Raw genomic sequence first — 21,876 nt, forward strand, 5'->3', positions numbered from 1 at the left:
TAGGATTTTATAAAAGAATATAAAAATAAAAAAACAAATTTTATTGTATTCGGTTGCGATTTTTTGTATATTATAAACTATAAAACATTAGTCACCAAAAAAATAAACTATAAAACATTAAAATAAATATAAAAAATGAAATTACAAATTAAATTTTAATTTTTGAATTTTTATATTTATTTGTTAAAAGTATACAAAATAAAAAAAATTTGTTACCTTTTTAAATCAGTGGCATATATTTTTGTGTATTATTTTAATTTTATACCATTAAAAATATTTTGATCTTTTAAAAAAGTTGTTTGAAATAAAATTAACGGATTTTAAAAATTAAAATATTTTTTTCTTTTAATAATACTTATAAAAAAATATATAAAAATTTTATATTTAATTTTTTTAAAATATATTTAATATTTAATTATTTTTATTAATGTTTAAAATATTGTAAAAATTTATTTATCTATTGTATTTTTAAAATTATTTTTGTTAGTAATATAAATTTTTAAATATTATTTTAATCATTTATTTTTTACATAAAATATGATAAAAAAATTAATTTTTTAAATTTAATTTTAATTCTGTAGTAGAATTATATTTGTATTAAATTATATGATGTGGCATTAATAAAAATAATTATTGATATTAAAATAAAATTAAAGTCTTTTTTATATATTATTTTAGTAGTTTTGTTTAATAGAAAATCCGCGTGGAATATGGGAGGGTAGGTTACGAGGTTTACACACACATTTGGTGAGTGTAGGAGTAGCAGCAGAATCTCACGTCTTTCGTATCTCGTCTCTGCTAGGTTTTCTCTCACTCTCACTCTCTGCCTCGCTCATCGCTACGGTATTCTTCCCCCATTCCTTTTTCTAATTCTTTTCCCTTTTCACGTAATTCGCTTTTCTTTGCTTTGATTCCGCCCTAAAATTAAGATAAAGGTTCTTCCTTTTTTGTGTGGAGGGGGGTTGTTTGGGGTGGGGGGGCGGGGGGGAGCTTGGCCCTTCGTCTGGTTTCTTAAGAATTTGGGGACCGTAAATCTTCAAATTTTTAATTAATTTGGTGAAATTTTGAATTTTTGTGCGATCATGGAACATGTGCTTTGTGTTGCTTAATTTTTATGCTTACTGGGAACAGCAGAAACAGTGCACGGGATTTTTTACATATCATATTCAATTTGGTAAAGTATTTAGTTTTGTTTATACACAGTGTGAATTCATAGCTTTTTGTCTTTCTTGTTAAACTATGAGCTATGCAGATTCCAGGAAGCTCATTGTTTTGTGGTACTTCTTAACATTTTTGTATGTATGTTTATATTTACTAATTGGGAGAATACACATACCGAAACAGAGATGTTTGGGACTGGAGTGGAGGCAGGTTTAGGGTTTAGGGTCTAGTCTCAGCTACCAAACGGTCTACATTTTTTGTTGTTGATAGGATGCTGTAAAAGTGAATTTCATACTTGATACCAAATACAATCTCAGGAATTTTTCTTCTTTTTTTTTTTTTTTAATGCATTTATGTCCATCTGTCGATAAACAGGGTTATGATATACTATGCCAAACTGCTAAAAATATGAGTTAAGTTTCTGGTTGATTGACTGCCTCGTATAATATCCATAACATGGTTCACTTCATATAACCTGAGTCTCATCAATGAATTGAATGTATTTAATTATAATAATGTGCTTCTTTTTATGAGAAATTCCTTTCTAACATCTTGTTTGAAGTGAGCTGCAAACTGGGTTTGCTCATGGGAACTGTTTTCTTCCACTTATTTATTGAGACTCTGGGATGGCTCACCTTGCATAATCAGTTCAAAAACATCATGTGTTAATGCTTGTTGTGTTGCAAATGTGCGGCTTAGAATGTCAGACGTGGAAGAATATCGCTGCTTCATTGGTGGCCTTGCATGGTCAACATCTGATAGAAAGTTAAAGGATACATTTGAAAAGTTTGGCAAGCTTGTTGAAGCAAAGGTAATCAATCTAACCTTCTATTTCTTGATGCAATCATTGTTCAGTCTCTTATTTCATGTTCATATTTCGAAGTTGGTTTATGCTGTACTTTTGGATGATGTCTTAAATGCTTCTCTTTTTTTTCATTAATTCAGGAGGGATATGCAATATCAGTTAACTTTTTCTTTTTTCCTTTTTTAAATATAATTAACAAATCAAGGAAACAATATCAGGACAACCTTGTAATGTAGTTAAATACTTTAATACTGGATTTTCATACTATTATGTATGATTAAGATATTTTTTACATTGTCATGCGCCATATTTTTTTTACAGGTGGTTGTTGACAAATTCTCTGGGCGTTCTCGTGGTTTTGGATTTGTCACATTTGATGAAAAGAAAGCAATGGAAGATGCTATTGATGCTATGAATGGCATGGATTTAGATGGGCGAACTATCACTGTAGATAAAGCTCAGCCTCAACAAGGATCGGGTAGAGATGATGGTGACCGCCACCGTGATCGTGGTCGAGATCGTGACCGTGATCGCGATCGTAACAGAGATTATGGAGGCGGTCGAGGATCTAATGGTGGTGAATGCTTTAAGTGTGGTAAACCTGGTCATTTTGCTAGGGAGTGCCCTAGTGAAGGGGGAAGAGGAGGAAGGTATGGTGGCAGGGAAGGTGGTAGACATGGTGGAAGTGGTTATGGTCCTGATAGAAATGCAGATCGTTCTTCCGGCGGACGCAGCAGGGATGCTGGCAGGGATGGAGATTCAGGAAATGATCGATACTATCGTGATCGTGCTGGACCATATGAACGACGAGGATCAGGAGGTGCTCGTTAATCTACCATTGTCTTCTCATTGAGGTAAGCTACTTTATTGATATGTCCTCTTATCTCTTTATCTTCTTGATTCTGAATGGCATTGTTGTGCTTCTTTTTCAGCTTTGAAATTGGAGGGGTTGCTGTTACTGCTTCAAGTTTCTTTTTAGTTCACAATGTTCTGGGATTGTTGTTTGGATGGATGGATGATACCAGTGTTTTGAGATGCAATACTCAGCTCATATTTCAAACTCTTTTTATGTTCCTAAAGCCGACCTTTTGATCTGTTGAAATCTTATACATGCTTGACTTATGGTCAAATTTGATGATGATGTGCTCTATGCTATCTATAATTGCTGCTGGAATATCTTGTGAATTGTGACTTTCGTACATGGGGAGTTGCATATGACATATTTGCAGCCGGATTACCTGTTTCTATTGGAAAGTGTTTTGATGGCTGGGTTTTGGAAATGGTAGAGGTTCAAATGTGCAGTTTGCTGTATCTAATTTGGGGGAAGTTTTAGAAGTAGAATTCTCATTGGGCTATCCTATTTCTGGATCTTTGAGTAAAAAGTAGTCAAGCGGGTAAATTATTGAATATCAATCCAAACAACCTACTTTCTTACTTGCCAGATTTTCGATTTGGTCTGTGCTTTATTAATATAGTAATTGACATTTTGGCAGGATCTTTGGCTAAATGTGGTCTTTTTGGATTCATCATTGGGATCCTTTGTTGCTAATGGGATAGTGCATGGGTTTTTTAAACTAAAATTCTTTTCAGCTGCAACAGGCCATCAGCAATTGAACCAATATGCTATATGCATGACCCTTGTTTTCTTCATGGGGCACTGATGGAAGGGGGTTCTATTTTCTATGGTTGTGGCACGTTTTGGAAGATCTTGATGACTTGAGCAACTGCGATACCATTGTTTTTTTACACGTTATTTCTCTGTTTTGGTGGAAGATTGCTCTTGTCCAAAATTTTAACCTACTTGCATGTGATGTTGGTTTTGTTTGCTGAGATCCAGTTATTAATCTTGCTATTGTCAAATTAAATTAATTGTCTCAAATTTCTGTGCTTTCACCACACAATTCTGCTAACTGATATCAGATATGATATTTGCTTCCTAAACTTCTGCATTGTGATAATGATTGTATATTGTCAGCTTTATCCATTACAATTCTATTGTTATGGTCTGTCATGAAATTTGTGTGATTTGTAATAGCTGTATGAATGCCTAAAATGAAACACATGGTTTAAAATTAAACACAATCACAAAACATCAATGAACAAGAGTATCCGGTCAAGTGTTCCCTGGAAAGTTCATGAGCTATGGCATAGCCAAAATAAGTTTATGCTGAGTGCACTGGCTTTCATGACTCATTATCGTTATGCAGTAATTCATTTAATAATTTGTTAGATGCAGAATCCAACATCTTTTTTGTTGCACGTGTAGTATATGTCCGGATTTTGTGTACGGAACCTTTATCTTGTTACAGTATAACCGACATTTTAATCATAACGATATGGATTCCAACATAATTAAGATATTCAAAGCTGTATGCATCATTTTGATACTGATAAGTGATGAACACAAGAATAAAATTCTTATGGTGTTTTTTTTTCTTTTTTGGTCAGATAGATTCTTATTCTTTAAAATCAAGACTATGATATTTATTTTTCTCAATAGCGACAAGATATCATGTCAAATGAATTGCTTATAAAGCCTAGTTTGCCTCCTTTTGAGTTCCCTAGTGAATACAGGAGCTTACCAGTTACCACATCCTACTACACCTCTTTCTTCACTATTTATAGAGGTCTAGTAATCACTGAAATTACATTCCCTTTAAGCTTATTAACTTGGTGAGGCCAAAAGTAATAGCCATAGCCAACCAACCTCCAATCAGAACTCTGATACAAGACCTTCTCACTGGAGTTTTTCCAAGCACTGCTCCTACCCCTCCAAATACCAACAATGCCAAGCTAGACACAGCAGCAACAACTCCAACCCTGATCTTATACTCTCTTATAAACACTGCTGCTATCAGTGGCACTGCTGCACCAACAGAAAATGCGACTGCAGACGCTATCGCAGCTTGAAAAGGATTCGGCAGCTTCTCCTCTTCACTACCACCTTCTCTTGTCTCCAATTCATTGTTGAGTTCCCTTTCTCTTTTTATTTGAGCTACTTCTATGTCTAGTTGCGTGTAGACAGAGACAAATTCTCCAATTGCCATGCTGCATGCTCCGGCTATTAGCCCTGCGAATCCGGCTAGGAGCATGGCTGCAATGTCCTTGTTCACAGCTCCAACACCCATCATGAGTGATGCCACTGACACAAGTCCATCATTGGCTCCGAGCACTGCTGCTCGGAGCCACTGTGCTCTTTGAGAGTAGTCAGTACTGTTATTGTTTCCTTCAGTTCCTTGAGTTACCTTTTCTGCTTCTGCATCACTAGTACCATGCATGTGGATCACAACATGTTTAAGTGGCATTTCATTTTTGTTCTGAGTGTCAAGTGAAGCAGCCATTGATTGAAGCACAAAGGACAAAGGTGTTAAGTTAAGACTTATGATATAAAGAGAAGGGGAAAAGATTGCTTGTGGAGGGCACACTCTCCTCGTAGAAGTTATTATATAGAAAGGATTTCCATGTTGTTACTTGTTAGGTATAGTGATGATAATGCGCCCCAAATGGTTATAAACAAGTGCTGATAGTGTGGATAGCACTATGGAGGGGCGGCCACATGTTCATATATTAAATATAGTGATCATCTAAATGTGTACATTAATTATTCTTAATCCCCTAAATCAATGAAGTAGCTTTATCAACACCATGATGGTTATCTGAGATGATTCAAACTATCTGAATAGTGTCTAATTGCATAACACCATTTTGAGTCTGTTTAGCTTTTAGTTTCCCATAATATGTCATGTCATTGAAACTTCTGAGTGTGCCTAAACTTATATGGCTAGCTTGTAGGAAGAGACAGCTCCAGCCTCCATGGGTTAAGTATCATATCTTTTTTTTCAGTGTAAGACTCATAACTTACTTAAAACTCAGCTTAATTGAAGATGAATTAATCAAGTATAATATTATCCTAAGCAGCAAGCAAACTCAAATTCTCAATGATAGAATCTTGGAGATTGATAAGTCAATTATTATGGGGATATGATGGGATTATTAAATTGGTAAGAGTGTGGCATTCCACAAGACCAAGTTAGTGGCAGCCACCCTATGGTTTAATAATACATAACTTTGTAGGTGGGTGGATTGAAGTACATGATTAAATATTTAAGCAGAGTGTGAATTCCACAAGCAAGCCACATGCCACTTTGAATATGAGGAAGAAAAGAAATCTAAAGTTAGTATTTTCTTATTGTAATTCCTTCTAATTTGGAAGTGGAGACATGCATTATCGCTTTGTTATTGTTAGTTTTTCCCATTAGTGGATTTGTCTGAATGTACTCTCATACTTTACTGTTAGCCCATATAGTGATCTCATATTGCACTTCTACTATTTCTTCTTTTAAAGATTTTATTTGGTCCTTTTATCTTGATCAAATCTTTCTCTATTCAGCATGCATCATTAATTTGCAAAAGAAATTTAATAGTGAATCGACATGTTTGAATTCGATTTCTGTTCTGCCAGAGCATAAAGTTCTTTGGAACAAAGTATGAGGCCCAAAAGAAACTGATAAATACTCCAACCCTTCAAGTTTAATTCAAGGATGAGTATGCTGAATATTTGGAATTGAAGAAACAGAATTTTAATATGAACCTTTTAATAAAGACAGTTGATGTTAGTTGCTATGTTTTGCAGATTTCTGCTGTTAAAAGGCCAATATTGATGTGACTATTGATGCAGAACGAGATCATATCCTATAAAGATGCAAGTTTAATTCCCATTATCGATGTGAGGACTCAATTGTTAGGCTAATAATTTTGTTGTAAAAATTGGAGATTGACAAATTGTGCTTACCTTTGTAAGATGAAAAGTGTCCAATCCATTTAGAAAAATGTTCACAATTCAAAATGACCATGAATCAAGTATGTTGTATGTTGTATGTTGTCAAGAACTTAAGTGTGTTCTAATGGAGTTAAAGGATTCTGAATTGGCTGGCATGGCAATATTACTAGCATGGTTATTTAAATTAAGGGATGTAAGACAGTAATTACTATTCTGTCACTATTGCTTGCAAAAGATAGGTTTTATCAGACAAAACAAAGCAAAAAGTAACAAAAATGGTACTCACTAACACCAATTAGACACAAAATATCCTTATCAAACAATGGAAAAGCAAGATAGAAGCAATTATCTCTACTAGTATAACAATAACAATTGCAAGAGATGTGAGATGTACAGACCAAAGGCAGATAAATATGGACATGGTGATAATAAGATATAATTGCGGCACCTAAAGAAAAATCAAGAAAGCAGTAATGGGTAGTAGATCTTTCTCATCAGGGAATAGTTTCTTAAATAAAAAGAACCGTAAAAGTTAAGCCATATTGATCATCAAGTGGTAGGTTTTGGTTGTTTGCTCTTCAAAATATTGAGCAGCGTGTGACTTTGGTGTGGAATGCACACTCTCTTCAAATTATTAAATTACACACTACTTTAGTTCCCATTATCCTTTGGATTACACACACTATCAAATGTAAAAAATATGGGATAAAATTTTTTATTATGCAATCCAATTCTATTGGTTTTGTATGTGTTTTTTTATATGGAAATGTGTAATTGGTAGGTCCGATTACTTTGCAAGGGTATTTTTGAAAAATTTTAATGTTAAATTGGAGAGGTGGATTTTTGCTCTCTAAAAAATTAGAGAGTTCGATTTCTATACTTTGAATCAAACAGCGCCACATTTGATATTAACACCTTACAATCGACGATCATGAAAAACACCATTCCCAACAACAACAACAACAATAACAACAACAAATTACAAAAACATCATTCCATGCCAATATAAAAAATAATTTGCGAAAAATATGCACATTCTGCTAAGTTATTGTTGATTCATGCATACTAAATCATCTGAGAACTTTCATGCGATACTTAAACAAAATGAAACTAAAATACTCATGATTGAAGTATATAAATGATTCAAATTACAGTGAAGAAATTTAATATCTGATGATTGGATACTCCTTTTATATTTATGCACTTTTAAAAAGAGTATCAGATTCATTTAGTTAAAGAAGTAACCAAGTTGAGTCTAGTGTCCAATATTTAGGTCCATTAACACTATCCAATAATCTTTATGATGATCTCTCTGTCTATAAATACTCTTCACTACAAGCGTGTGTTCTCCACAAGCTCTTCAAATTCCTTTCTCCCTCTCTACCTTACTATATTTAACAACTCTCTATTACCATTATTTCCCTTCTCCTTCATGGCTTCCACTAATGGAACTTCACCTAACCACATTGAAATTCCCATGCATGCAAATGGTGCTGCTCTTGTGGTGCAGCCAAAACCAAACCAAGTGGTTGACCAAGAGAGCAATACTAACTACACTCAAAGGGCTCAGTGGCTCCGAGCAGCAGTGCTCGGAGCCAACGACGGACTAGTCTCAGTTGCATCACTCATGATGGGTGTTGGAGCTGTTAAGCATGACATCACAGCCATGGTTCTAGCAGGCTTCGCTGGCCTAGTAGCCGGAGCATGCAGCATGGCAATCGGAGAGTTTGTCTCTGTGTACACTCAGTATGACATAGAGAAGGCTCAGATAAAGAGAGAAAGAGAAGCAAATGAAGAAGAAGGAGTAGCGGATCATGAGAGGGAGAAGCTGCCAAATCCATTTCAAGCAGCAGCAGCATCAGCAGTGGCATTTTCTGTGGGTGGTGTGGTGCCAATGCTAGCAGCTTTGTTCATAAGGAACCATAAGGTTAGAATGGGTGTTGTTACTGTTGCTGTTAGCTTAGCATTGTTGGTGTTTGGAATTTTTGGAGCCATTCTTGGTAGAACTCCTGTCACAAGATCCTGTCTCAGGGTTCTCATTGGAGGTTGGATTGCTATGGCTATCACTTTTGGCTTCACCAAGTTGCTTGGCTCTGTTTCACTTTAGAATATCATTCCTTGTTATGTGTACTCATTTACTAATGAATACTTCTTTATTATTAGTCTTTGGTGCAAACTAGTCAACTTCACTTAAAGTTGATAACTGAGAGTTGTTAGATAAAAATTTAATCAAATTAGACAAATCATTTAACGGATCTCAACTATCAACTTTACGAGAAATTGACTGGACCTGAGTTTCCACCTTAGTATTTTTATATAAATGAGTGGGATGTGTCTGTTGGGAGAAGGGTGTGATATTATTACCCTTAATAAGCTATAGGTGCCTGCATCTTTAGCCGTTTGCCAAGGTTTTTAATTAAAGTGTTTATTATCACCGTGTTTTCTTGTTTCTCTTTATGCCTTGATTAGTCTATATATATCAATCAAATAAATTCACTTTTACAACATCATAACATGTTAACAAGTAATAACTAGAAGAAGTGAAAATGACAAGTATATTCGCTTAGCCTTGACTTGACACCTCTTTCTGAAAACAACAAATGTAAAAGTAGAAGCTTGTAGCTACAAAAGTGAATAAGGCAAAGTAATTAACCTAATTGAAACATTTCATTCTCCAATGCATACCTTATTATTCAATAAAGACAAGGAGGAACAACAACAACAGCATATCATGGTTGATTCACAATTCCAAATTAGCACTAAAGCCTACTAATTTGGTTAACCCAAAAGTGATAGCCATAGCCAACAAGCCCCCAATAAGGATCCTGATAGAGGACTTAACCTTATGTGTGTGTCCCAACTCAGCACCCAAGCATCCAAACCCCACCAAAGACAAGCTAGACACCACCACACACAACCCAAGCCTTAACCTGTAGTCTCTCACAAATGCAGTGAAAACCAAAGGAATGATTGCACCTACAGTAAATGACAATGCAGATGCCAAAGCAGCATGCAAAGGGTTAGGCAGCAAGGACCTCCTCTTTTTCTCCATCTCATTCTTGTTCTCCATCATGATCATCATGTCCCTTTTGATTTGACCAACTTCAACTTCATACTGAGTTGAAACCGAAACATATTCACCCAATGCCATGCTACATGCTCCTGCAATGCATCCCACTAAGCCAGCAAGTAACATGGCTTTGGAGTCTCTTTTAACAGCTCCTACACCCATCATCAATGATGCAACTGAGACCAACCCATCATTGGCTCCTAGAACTGCTGCTCGAAGCCATTGACCCCTTTGTGAGTAGTCAACGCTATTATTGCCATCTTCTTCGCTCATCTTAGCTGCAACAACTACTTCTCCTGCTACCAAATTATTAACACAAGCTGCATTAGAAGCCATAGCTAGCAAAATTCAACAACTGTTATACATAGATTGTAGCCAGCTGAATAATATATATAATTCGGAATTTAGATACAACAGCACTCCAAAAGGCAAAATAATTTGCAGAGGTATAATGTCTATTCTGAGGCAGGGTCATTATTCAGAATCTCTCTATATTTTAAGGATCAAAATCCAATCATTATAATTTGTTAATAAAAATCGAAATTTACATATCTCAGTATGTTTATACATATTAATTTATGTAATTTTTTAATTAAATAATTAGCTATTAAAATAACTAAATATGTAATATATTAATTATCAAATATACTCAAAATATCGTTGTTTCAATAATCTTAACCGTTCTTAAGGGTTCATATTCAACACTTGGTACACTCACCAAGATTTGAACCGCGATACAGCATATTAAGAAGCATATGATTTAACCAGTTGAGCTAGGCCTTAACTACAAAAGATTTATTACTTATTAGTTAAATTTTGGCTGTTATTTTGGATTGGGCCAAATTTGCCAGACCCATTCCGATTCACCCACCTAATTTAGGCCCATGAGGTTGAAACAAAGTATAGAAAACTCAGCCCATTAAGTTGAAAGGCATGATTGGTTTCTGACAATTATTTTACATTCTTGCTTTGTGTTATCGTACTGTTAGACTTATTAATTATAATCATTACCTTCTTATAAATCATACTGAAGTCTTTGTTAATTTGTTTTTACGAATTGGCCAAATTCACCTTATGAATTAAGCTCAGCCCGATGCAACGAAAGCGAAAATTGTTCCCTTTTTTAATTTATATTGGAACGTTTCGTAATTTCATATCTTCTAGACACAACAAATCTATATAATTTAGATTTCTTCAGAGTATAGTGCTTAGGCACATTATTCATGTTACGACTATTGTTAACTTTCTTATTATGTAAAACATTTTGTGTAAGCTAAGCAATACATTATTTTGTAATCCCTAAAGGAATGAATGAATGAATGATATTAACCTCCTTTATCAAATATTAAGAACTGCCAGATTCTTTTCATTTTGGGGTTCACCAAGGATTGAACTTTTGACCTTTTAGATCTAAGACTCTAATACCATGTCATGATACCACTCATCCCATAAGCTTCAGCTGACAAGAAAAAGTAACACTAATGATTATATCTCTAATACTCCATAAACATGCATTGTGCACATTGTATAAATATTTCATTGGCTCCTCATACTTTCTCTTTTTGAAATTATAAAAAAAATACAAGAGTAAATTTGTAATATCAAAAATTTAATTGAATACTACCCTCTTCTCTTCTACTCTTTCTTTGCTGCTGCCCCCAAGTCCAATTCGTCTTTCATATTCACATAGCTCGTGAATGACAAATCAGAACTCTCTACAACAATTTAGATGGTTCACAAATTTTAGTTTTGAGCATAAAGGTTGCATGTCGATCGTCATTGTTAGTAAATGCAGGAGAGAAATGAGTCATTCAGCACTGGACTCACTTTGGATATTTAATACTTTACACATTTTAATTTGTCATTCTTGTGGATCATTAACACAAAATATAAAAATTGTGTAAAAATAATTAACAGCCATAAAATTAATATATTCTTAATTAATCAGCAACTAAATTATCCACCTAAAAAGGGTGGAGAATATTTAGCTAGGTATCTTTTTTTAGAAAACATTCAAATAAAAATGTCTAAAATATTTTTAAAAAATATATAATTAATAATATTTTTTAATAATTAAAATTTAATATATATATATATAATTAATTAAACTGTATTTTTATTGTCAAAATTAGATAAGACAAATTAATTTTAAACAAAAAAATAATAAATTAAATTTTAAATTAGTCTAAATTAATATTATTTTTTATAAAAAATGACTACAATATTCTTATTATCGAAAATGACTAAAATACTTCCATTATATATATATATATATTAATTTTGAGAATTATAAATTCTTACCCTCTTCTTTTTTATTGTTATATGATTAAGATTTAGAATTTTTTATAATAGTGATATTGTAATTATTTTTATAAAAAATATTAATTTAAATTAATTTAAACTTTAATTTATTAATTTTTTGACTAAACTAATTTATTCGATATAATTTTAATAAAAATAATATAATTTAATTAATTATATATATTAAATTTTAATTATTAAAAAATATTCTAAAAAAATATTTTTAATATTTTTATCGGAACAGCTTCTATCTTTTTATTATGATATTTTTAAGATACAAACTTTTATGTGGTGCCGTGCAACCTTAGCTATTACCTGTAGGCCTGTAGCTACATCAATTATTATACAATTAAATAGTACCATGCACGTGCATTATTATATATAAAGATGAAATAATACAAATTATTTTTTAATATTTAATATTTATTTTAAAAGATAAATTTAATCATTTCAACATCAACAACAAAGAATTTTTCATGTACAATAATATACAATAATTTAGTAATATTAAAAAAATAATAATTTAAAATTACTTTATTTAATTTAATATCTATAATTTTATATATCTATTTTAAAAATAATTAATAAATATAAAATACGGTAATTTTAGATTGGTTTTAACTAATTTTTATTATTTTTCAAACATTTTTTTATAATGGCTGCACCAATACCGTGTTTGTTTGGTACATGACAAATACACAAAACGAAGCACGGCATCTTTTTTATTTTTATTATAGTTTCCAAAAAACGTGGGGGATCGGAAGAAGGGTATAAGATTCTATACTCATTCACCCGATCCATGACAAAAAATATCTTGTGCCTCATTATTATTCCCAATTTCCCATGGTTAGACACGTGTACACTCTTTCAATCACGGAGGCTGCACGGTGAGTTTTGATTAGTAGATAGGTACAATATAATAATATGTGTAAATTGTTTGAGATAAAAAATAATCTAAGAACGGTATATGACCATTTAATTAGATTGCTAATATAGGCGTTATCACTAAGAGCTATAACTGTTGTCCGTTATAAATTCGGCTCTTTATGAATCATAATTCAGTCATATTAATACTTTTGTTATAACCGACATTCAAATAGCATAATTAAGTCGATTACGATATCAATCATTTAAAAAATTGACGATTAATACCGAGAATGTAACAGTGGAGAAATTTATTATATAAAACAAGATAAAGTATTTTTTTTCAAGAAATTCGAATAAAACAATACACTGACTTAAGTTTTAGAGTGTTTTTACAGGTACACTCTTTCTTCTCTTTATTGTTCATGCTCTCGCACAACAACGAAAAGAAAAAGTTCGAATTCAAGCATTAGACGTTCAGCCTCCAAAATAATAGCTCGGCCATCATCAGATAAGTTGAAGCCGATCTATTACAAGACAAGATCAATAACAAAAAAAGATTAACACTTAATATAGAAGCAAGTATATACACAAAAGAATAGTGTTCCTCAAAGTAATGTGAATATTTCTGCAAAAATATTAACAGTTTAAGGAGTTCACACAAAAGAACAGAAAAGGAATACTGTTACGAAAAAAGAATAATAATATATTTTCATAGAAGAATAATTTTATTTTCGATGTTATCATCATTATATAAATATATAGCCCACCACGTGAGTGCACAATGATCTTTTTCTTTTTAGAAAGACTTTAGCATAATTTGCGCTTTTGACTTGAGTTATTATAAGTAGAATTGAACTCACGTGGCTTCATTTAAAAATTAAAATAATTAGATTTTAAAATGATTCCTACGAAACGAATATACGAAATCTAATTATTATAACAGAAATATTTAATAATTAAAAAAATTAATAAAAATAATTAAAATTTATCTTATTTAATATTTATTTTTTTATTAAGACGTATTGTCTACTATTAATTTCATCTTCATTCGAATATATAATGAATAGTCGATCATTTGTCCGTTATAATTCGATCATAAAATTCATATCAATTGGTATATTTAATAAAATTAAAGTTAACTGAAAATCTCATCACTTAATAACAAAGAACACGTTTCATATGGTTACCAATATATATAGCATATATCACTCAGAAGATAAATTTCACATATGATTCTCAAAAGATTAAGTCAAAAAAAGTAATTCTATTATACTATATTTAAATTTAATTCATTTTATAAGAATGATAGTTCAAAAAAAAAACGCTATTTATTATGAATATATATTATATTTATTTTATATTTTTTTTCATTCGAGTGTCAGAATGTTTTTATAAGTGTTTAATGTCTTCAATTTTCTTGAAATTAACGTATAACTCATTTATTTCAGGCGAAGACGAACTGAGTCCTGAACAGGACGAATTATATACATCACAACACTCACTTCACAAGAACAATTGGATATTGCTATAACTAGAATTTATGCTTATACCCAAATGTTCCTTTATTTTCATCCCTTGGAAATTTATATAGAACTGGGGTTCACAGAAATTATAGTGGCATCAGAGGCAGGTAGTATTGAACTATTGATTGATGATGATGATGTAACCATATCCCTTTTTACCATTTCATATTTTATATATATACTAGGGGCCTGTTTTGGGAAACTTTAGAAATAAATTTTTTTAATTTTTGACTTATGAAAAATAGTAGTATTAATATTTGGTGTAATTTTTAAAATTAAATTGTAATTTTTTAATAAGCTATTTAGGAGTTTATAAAAAAGTTAAAAAAATGACTTATCTCATAATATTTCTACTTTTCATCACATTTCTATAAAATAAGCACTTTTAGAGTTAAAAATCCAAACACAAAATAACTTATTTATAAATTATTTTTAACAGAGTCATTTATTGTCTAAATTATTTTATCAAAAGAAGCTTAATTAAGTTGGTTACTCAAACTGGGCCTAAATCTATTTTTTCAATTTCTCACAAAATTTAGATTTTTTTTTAATTAGAGATGTGATAATGTAGAGGACCAAATACATTTATGTACTACGAAAGATCCAAAGCATCTTAATTAGTATAGCGGACCACACTACACCTTGTCCTCCTTAGTAGCTACTTCCTTATAATAACCTTCTCTTCGCTATCTTTTATATATGGTAGAAACTTACGTGCAGTTGGTTTTATGTGAAGTTGATAATTAAAAATTGTTAAATGATTTAATTAATTTGATTAAATTTTAATCTAATAACTCTTAGCAATCAATTTCATATGAAATTGACTGTATATGAGATTTCACCTTTATATATATATATATAAAAGAGTAAAATCTCACTCTAATCTCTAAGTATATATTTGATTAACTTTCATTCTATTTTTCATTAATTGAAAAATAACATTGTAATTCCTAATAATTAATTTTATCAGACATTCTACCGTCTGCTAATAAATTTTGCCTATATATCATATTAGATAATGACGTATCAAGGGATCGTAAGGAAATGGTTGATAATAATCTTAGTTCCTTGCTATTGTTACTGTTGCTAATTCTTTTTCTTCTTATGTTGTAGAGATTTTGTTTGATGACATGTGTAAGAAAAGATTGATTTCGAATATTGTTACTTTCACCACTTTGATTGATGGACAATGCAAATATAAAAAATTGATTTAGCCTAAAATAATTTTCAGGTAATGATCAATCAAGCTATTAGGCCGGATTTGATCTCGTACAATGCGCTGATCAATAGCCTTTGCAAGATCTACGATTTGAAGGAAGTTAGAAAACTTATGAATGAGATGAGTGAGAGAGGATTAAAATCTAACAAGATCACGTTCACAACACTAATAGATGAATATTGCGAAGATGGGGACATAAAATTTGTATTGGAGATCAAGAAGAATATGATTGAAAGGGATTGAACTTGATGAGGTAGCTTTTACTATCAGGACTTTATTTACAGATAAAAAAAAAAGTGAATAAGGAGCAATGAACTGAGATTGCCGCCAACCACGTCAGTAACCAGTGCAGCAAATACAATAGTTTACTAAAATTTGGGGATATTTATCTTATTTCATGGTTCATTATTATGAGTTTATGTGTTTATGTTTAAATTAGTTAGGGATTTAAAGGTCTTTTAAAATTTGTTTAGAAGTTTAATTGTCCTACTTTACTGCCGTATATTGCTGACACAACAATAGACGTTTTGTCCCTTAGAATGATTTTTTGATATGTCATCAGCTAACATGACATATAGATAAAATTCGTTAGCCTTAGATGAAAATATTAACAAAGGGATAAAATGTTTGATGGAATTAATTATTAGGAGTCACAATATTATTTTCTAATTAATGAAAAATGGAACGAGAATTAACAAAATAGTTAAGGATTTGGATAGAATTTTATTCTACATAAAACAAAGAAGAAGAAGAAGAAGCACCACGAAAAATAAGAAAAAAAAAAAGCCTGTGCCTCTAACTTAAATGCTAAAATTATTTAGATATAGTGGAGAATAATTCATTTTAAAAATAATTAATAAATATAAAATAGGGTAAAACACTAAATTGGTCCTTTATGTTTGGGGCGTAATTCTGTTTTAGTCCTTAATATTTAAAGTGTCCTATTTAAATCCAAAAAAGTTTTATTTAACATTAATTTAGTCTTATAGTAAGGTCAAGCTTAAATAATTAACGTAATGTCCTACATAACAACAGTACAAGAATAAAATCGATGATTTGGATAACAAGTACAAGTTTTAGAGGCACAAAATCAACCATTGATGCATCAATACATTTATTTATTATTCTCTTTAGTTCTATAGAAAATATTTTATTTATATTATAAGAAAAATAATAAATAAATATATTGATGTATCAACTATTGATTTTGTACCTTTAGAGCTTGTACTTGTTCTCCAGATTATCGATTTTGTTCTTGTATTGTTGTTACGTAAGACATTTCGTTAATTATTTAATTTTGACCTTACTGTGGGACTAAATTGATACTAAATAAAATATTTTTGGATTCAAATAGAACACTTTAAACCTTAAAGATCAAAACAGAATTACGCTCAAACATAAAGGACCAATTTAATGTTTACCCTATAAAATAAAATAATTTTAAGTTAATTTTAACTAATTTTTATCGTTTTCCAAACATTTCCGTTGGAAGATATTCTGATAGATGATAGTGGAGCCCACATGCAGATTCCAGCATGCATGAGAATCACATGGGTGCCCCCACGTCTCGTAATTATATGAACCCAATTATTAGTTTATTACAACACTCTTGTATCATTGTATGTACTGTGGATAAGGCATCATCATCATATGATGTCAAGAGAATTTCTTTACTACTACTACTACATCATCTTCATGAGGCAAAACAGAATAAATGTTCATTATGTAAATATAACTGATTCTCTCGTTTTGTTGCATTCTGATAACTGAAATTAAATAAGATAAAAATTAATATATAGTCAATTCGATTTGTGAAGTTGATAATTAAAAATTATTAGATAAAAATTTAGTTAAATTAATTAAATTATTTAATTTTTTTCAACTATCAGCTCCATATATAAAATTGATTACATCTAAATTTTTAACTAATGAAGTAAAAGTAAAAAATTGGTGCTGGCAGATTTAAAAATATGTATGGTCTGAAACTCCCAACAACCTAATAAGGTGTCAATAATTGATTCCAAAGCATTTAATTACGTATTACGTTGCGTTCATACAATAATATCTGCTTGTGATAGCTAGCTACTATATAAATCAAAGGCATCATGCTTCATGCTTCATTCCATTCTTGGTACTTAATTTCAATATCCATTTAATTACTCTTTGAAAATGGTGGGAAGTGTTGATGTTTGGGGTACTGTTGATTCAAGCATGAATGGAGCAGGTGTAGGGGGATGTTTGATCAAAGAACTAGTCCATCATCATGGCGAAAGGGAGAAGATAGTTCTGGGAAGAGATATGCATACGGTGTCGTTTGAAATCACTGAACCAGATCTGGATGATGACGTTACAGGAGAAAGAGAAGCTTATATGGCTAGTGTTTTATCCAAGTACAAAAAATCCCTCACAGAAAAAACCAAGTTCCATCTAGGTAACAGAAAAAACCAACTACTATGCATGGCGTTGCAATTCAAAACAAACTAATTTATGATGACTTGTTTCAGGCTATCCATACAATCTGGATTTCGACTACGATGCGCTGTGTCAGCTTCAGCACTTCTCCATAAACAACCTGGGGGATCCGTTTATCGAGAGCAACTACGGAGTGCACTCGAGGCAGTTCGAGGTTGGTGTTTTGGACTGGTTTGCAAGGTTGTGGGAACTTGACAAGAACCAGTACTGGGGATACATAACAAACTGTGGCACAGAAGGGAATCTCCATGGAATCCTTGTTGGCAGAGAGGTGTTCCCAGATGGAATCTTGTATGCCTCTCAGGAATCACACTACTCCGTTTTCAAGGCTGCTCGCATGTACAGAATGGACTGTGTCAAAGTCAACACTCTTTCCTCTGGCGAGATTGATTGCCATGATTTTAAGTCCAAGCTTCTTTCTAACAAGGATAAGCCTGCAATTGTTAATGTTAACATAGGTACAACTGTCAAAGGAGCTGTTGATGATCTTGATTTGGTTATTAACAAGCTTCAGGAAGCAGGATTCTCCCATGACAGATTCTATATCCATTGTGATGGGGCTTTGTTTGGTCTCATGTTACCTTTTGTCAAACGAGTAATTAATCAACCCTTCCAATTTCATTCGTGAATTGTTAATTGTTAACTGTTAAATGATTTGACATGTTTAACTAATTCAGGCTCCAAAAGTGAGTTTCAAGAAGGCAATTGGAAGCGTGAGTGTGTCAGGGCACAAATTCGTTGGGTGTCCAATGCCATGTGGGGTGCTGATAACAAGATTGGAACACGTGAAGGTGCTGTCAAGGAACGTAGAGTACCTTGCCTCGAGAGATGCAACAATCATGGGTAGCCGTAACGGCCACGCGCCACTCTTCCTATGGTACACTCTAAACAGAAAAGGATACAGGGGATTCCGGAAAGAGGTTCAGAAATGCTTGAGGAACGCACACTACTTCAAGGACCGCCTCGTCCACGCGGGGATCGGAGCAATGCTGAACGAGCTCAGCAGCACCGTCGTGTTTGAGCGCCCTCACGACGAGGAGTTCGTGCGCAAGTGGCAGTTGGCGTGCCAGGGGAACATAGCACATGTTGTGGTCATGCCAAATGTCACCATACACAAGCTGGATGGTTTTCTTGACGAGCTTGTGCAAAAGCGTGATGCATGGTTCGGAGAAGGGAAATCTCAGCCTCCTTGTATAGCTTCTGATGTTGGCATACATAATTGCCTTTGTGCTTTGCATAGGTGAGAAACTGTCACTCGGATATTTATAGAGTTGTTGTGTGTAAACGCTTGTATGCATGATTTATGTTTCTTAACGTTTGTGGTATTGCAAGCAACTGTCAAGAAATGTAGCTACACTGGAATGGATGAATTGAAGATTGTTTAATACCAGAGTTGTTTTAATTTTGAGTAAAGGACATTTTCGTCCTTAACCTTTTTTTTTGCGAACATTTTCGTCCTCAAGCAATTGAAAATACATTAAAGCCCCTGACCTTTAAAAAACGTGGACATTTATGTCTTTTCGTCGTTTGTACTGAACGGAAAAGGCTGAGCTGGCAGAGGTGGCGCTGAGGTGGCACGTAACGGAGGCCAGGTGGCATAGAGCATTTCGTAACAGGACGTATAAGTCCCTGGAGACGGAACATTTCGTAACAGGACGTATAAGTCCCTGGAGACGAAAACGACGCCGTTTCGTCTCCTCCCCCATCTGCCACTTTCTTCTTCCTTCGTCCCTTTTCCTTCCATTATTCTTCCTCAACCCTGCCTCTATCACCGCCGCACAGCCGCGCCTCCGTCAGCCACCATCAACGCCGGCGACCTCCTCCGTCCTTCTTCTTCTTCCTCTTGCGATTCACTCAACCTCTCCGCCCAATTTGGCCATGTCCGCATCGCCGTGAAAATCATAGACTCACTTTCTGCTCTCCAATTCCACTAAGCAATTCTTCTACAAATGGCTGAAACTCCAAACGCCTCAACGTCCTTACCTAAACCCTCTACCATGGACCCTCAATCCCAGCCTTCCCAAAGTCCAAACCCAAATCCAATCCCTAATTCAAATCCCAACCCTTCAACGTCAGTGCAATCGCCTTCGATCTCAAACTTCTCTCAACAACAATCCCCTTCAATTCACAATATCTCTTCCCCTTTTCTCCCCCCTCTCCCCTAAGACCCTCAGCAATCACAGCAACAACAACCATAACAGCAGCAGCAGCAACAGCTTCAGCAACAATCACAGCAACAACAACAAACGCAACAGAATCGACAAAGTGGGTGTTGTGGGGGAGTAAATGAAGAAAGAAAATTCTTCCTTCCATGACATCTGAAGGAGTATCACAAAAGAAAGCCAAGAAAAAATTCAAACTTGTCACGATAATCACTTACCCAAAAGAGCAAAGAACCAATAACATTACAAAAAATCAAAACTTGTGTTGAAGGTGTGAGTGAAAAAAAAGGAACTAAAATTATGGAAAATGAAAATTACTTGTCGAAAACGATAACGAGGGAATCGAAGTTGATTGGGTCTTCAAGGAACCCCTATTTGTGCTTGCAACCAAACAGCCCTCGGTGGTGCCCATTGGCACCGTGTGCTCTACCCCATCGAGCAACAATGGACCCACAACACCCACTGAAATCTAAACAAACCCTATCGCCGGACACCACCTGCTGTACGAGCTCCTCGTCGTCGGAAGAGAGAGGAGGAATCTGAGGCGGAGCAGTCGATTATTCCGACGGGGTAGGGGCCGGGGTTTCTCACGTCGTCTTTAATGATTTCTTCTTCTTCTTCTTCTGCTTCGTCATCGGAGGAAGCTCGAGACGAAGCTGCAATAATGGGTTGAACAAGGCCAATGCCGAAAAATCGAGGTAGACGAGGGAGAAGAAGTGGAGGTCAGTAACGAAACGGCGTCGATTTTGTCTCAAGGGACTTATATGTCCTGTTTCGAAATGCTCCCTACTACGTGGCCTTTGTAACGGCCAGGTCAGCACCATCTCTGTCAGGTCAGACTTTTCCGTCCCGTCCAAACGCCTGAATTCGACGGAAGGATTGAAATGTCCACGTTTTTCGGAGGTGAGGGACTTAAATGTATTTTCCATTCCTTGAGGACAAAAATGTCCGCGAAAAAAAAGGTCAGGGACGAAAATGTCCTTTACTCTTTAATTTTTAGATGAATCCTGTTATATAAGGAATCTTGACAATGTGTACAATGGGTTGGTTATTTAGTCTAATAGAAATAAATAATAAATTCAAAAACACTCATACAGTTATTTCACATCAAATTTTAAATCCCCAAATTTTAAATTTCAATTTTTTAAAAAATTCAATTAGTTATTTAAAAAAAATCATCTGAAATCCTAATTTACTAAAACATTTCACTCCAATATTCTCTTCTTTTTCAATCGACGGTCACCCAACCTTCATCAATAATCATCCCATTTCACCATCGCTTCTTGACTTGCCACACGCCACTCACCCTTAGTAAAAATAACCATCCATTCAAGGATAAAAATAATTATCCGCATACCTAATGAACTGAACATCTAACATATTTTAATTATATATAACTAAATCCAATCCAATCAAAATAATCATCTACATAAAAAATAAAATAACCATCTGTATACCTACTAAAATGAGCATCCTAAATTGACTATTAAAATAGAAGAAGAAGCTGAATAAACAG

At 33.4% G+C, this 21,876-nt stretch overlaps 5 protein-coding genes across 5 annotated transcripts; 3 read left to right on the forward strand and 2 right to left on the reverse strand.

Annotated features, from left to right (window-relative positions):
- Window positions 1-701: 701 nt before the first annotated feature.
- On the forward strand, window positions 702-3,104 carry LOC130967043 (glycine-rich RNA-binding protein RZ1A). Its single transcript, XM_057891864.1, has 4 exons — window positions 702-843; window positions 1,861-1,972; window positions 2,288-2,820; window positions 2,899-3,104. The coding sequence occupies exons 2-3, from the start codon at window positions 1,862-1,864 to the stop codon at window positions 2,795-2,797; spliced, it is 621 nt and encodes a 206-aa protein (XP_057747847.1). The 5' UTR covers window positions 702-843; window position 1,861; the 3' UTR covers window positions 2,798-2,820; window positions 2,899-3,104.
- Window positions 3,105-4,397: 1,293 nt separating this feature from the next.
- LOC130967041 (vacuolar iron transporter homolog 4-like) lies at window positions 4,398-5,389 on the reverse strand. The gene has a single exon (XM_057891862.1). The coding sequence runs from the start codon at window positions 5,305-5,307 to the stop codon at window positions 4,612-4,614; it is 696 nt and encodes a 231-aa protein (XP_057747845.1). The 5' UTR covers window positions 5,308-5,389; the 3' UTR covers window positions 4,398-4,611.
- Window positions 5,390-8,115: 2,726 nt separating this feature from the next.
- LOC130967042 (vacuolar iron transporter homolog 4-like) lies at window positions 8,116-9,197 on the forward strand. The gene has a single exon (XM_057891863.1). It carries the CDS (start codon window positions 8,179-8,181, stop codon window positions 8,851-8,853), a length of 675 nt encoding a protein of 224 aa, XP_057747846.1. The 5' UTR covers window positions 8,116-8,178; the 3' UTR covers window positions 8,854-9,197.
- A 289-nt stretch (window positions 9,198-9,486) lies between these two features.
- On the reverse strand, window positions 9,487-10,144 carry LOC130970710 (vacuolar iron transporter homolog 4-like). Its single transcript, XM_057896878.1, has one exon. The coding sequence runs from the start codon at window positions 10,087-10,089 to the stop codon at window positions 9,487-9,489; it is 603 nt and encodes a 200-aa protein (XP_057752861.1). The 5' UTR covers window positions 10,090-10,144.
- Window positions 10,145-17,808: 7,664 nt separating this feature from the next.
- On the forward strand, window positions 17,809-19,585 carry LOC130967646 (serine decarboxylase 1-like). The gene is made up of 3 exons (XM_057892599.1): window positions 17,809-18,157; window positions 18,231-18,793; window positions 18,876-19,585. Exons 1-3 carry the CDS (start codon window positions 17,896-17,898, stop codon window positions 19,440-19,442), a joined length of 1,392 nt encoding a protein of 463 aa, XP_057748582.1. The 5' UTR covers window positions 17,809-17,895; the 3' UTR covers window positions 19,443-19,585.
- The last annotated feature ends 2,291 nt before the right edge of the window (window positions 19,586-21,876 follow it).

The sequence above is a fragment of the Arachis stenosperma genome, chromosome 3 (assembly GCF_014773155.1).
Source record: "Arachis stenosperma cultivar V10309 chromosome 3, arast.V10309.gnm1.PFL2, whole genome shotgun sequence".
Lineage (NCBI taxonomy): Eukaryota > Viridiplantae > Streptophyta > Magnoliopsida > Fabales > Fabaceae > Arachis > Arachis stenosperma.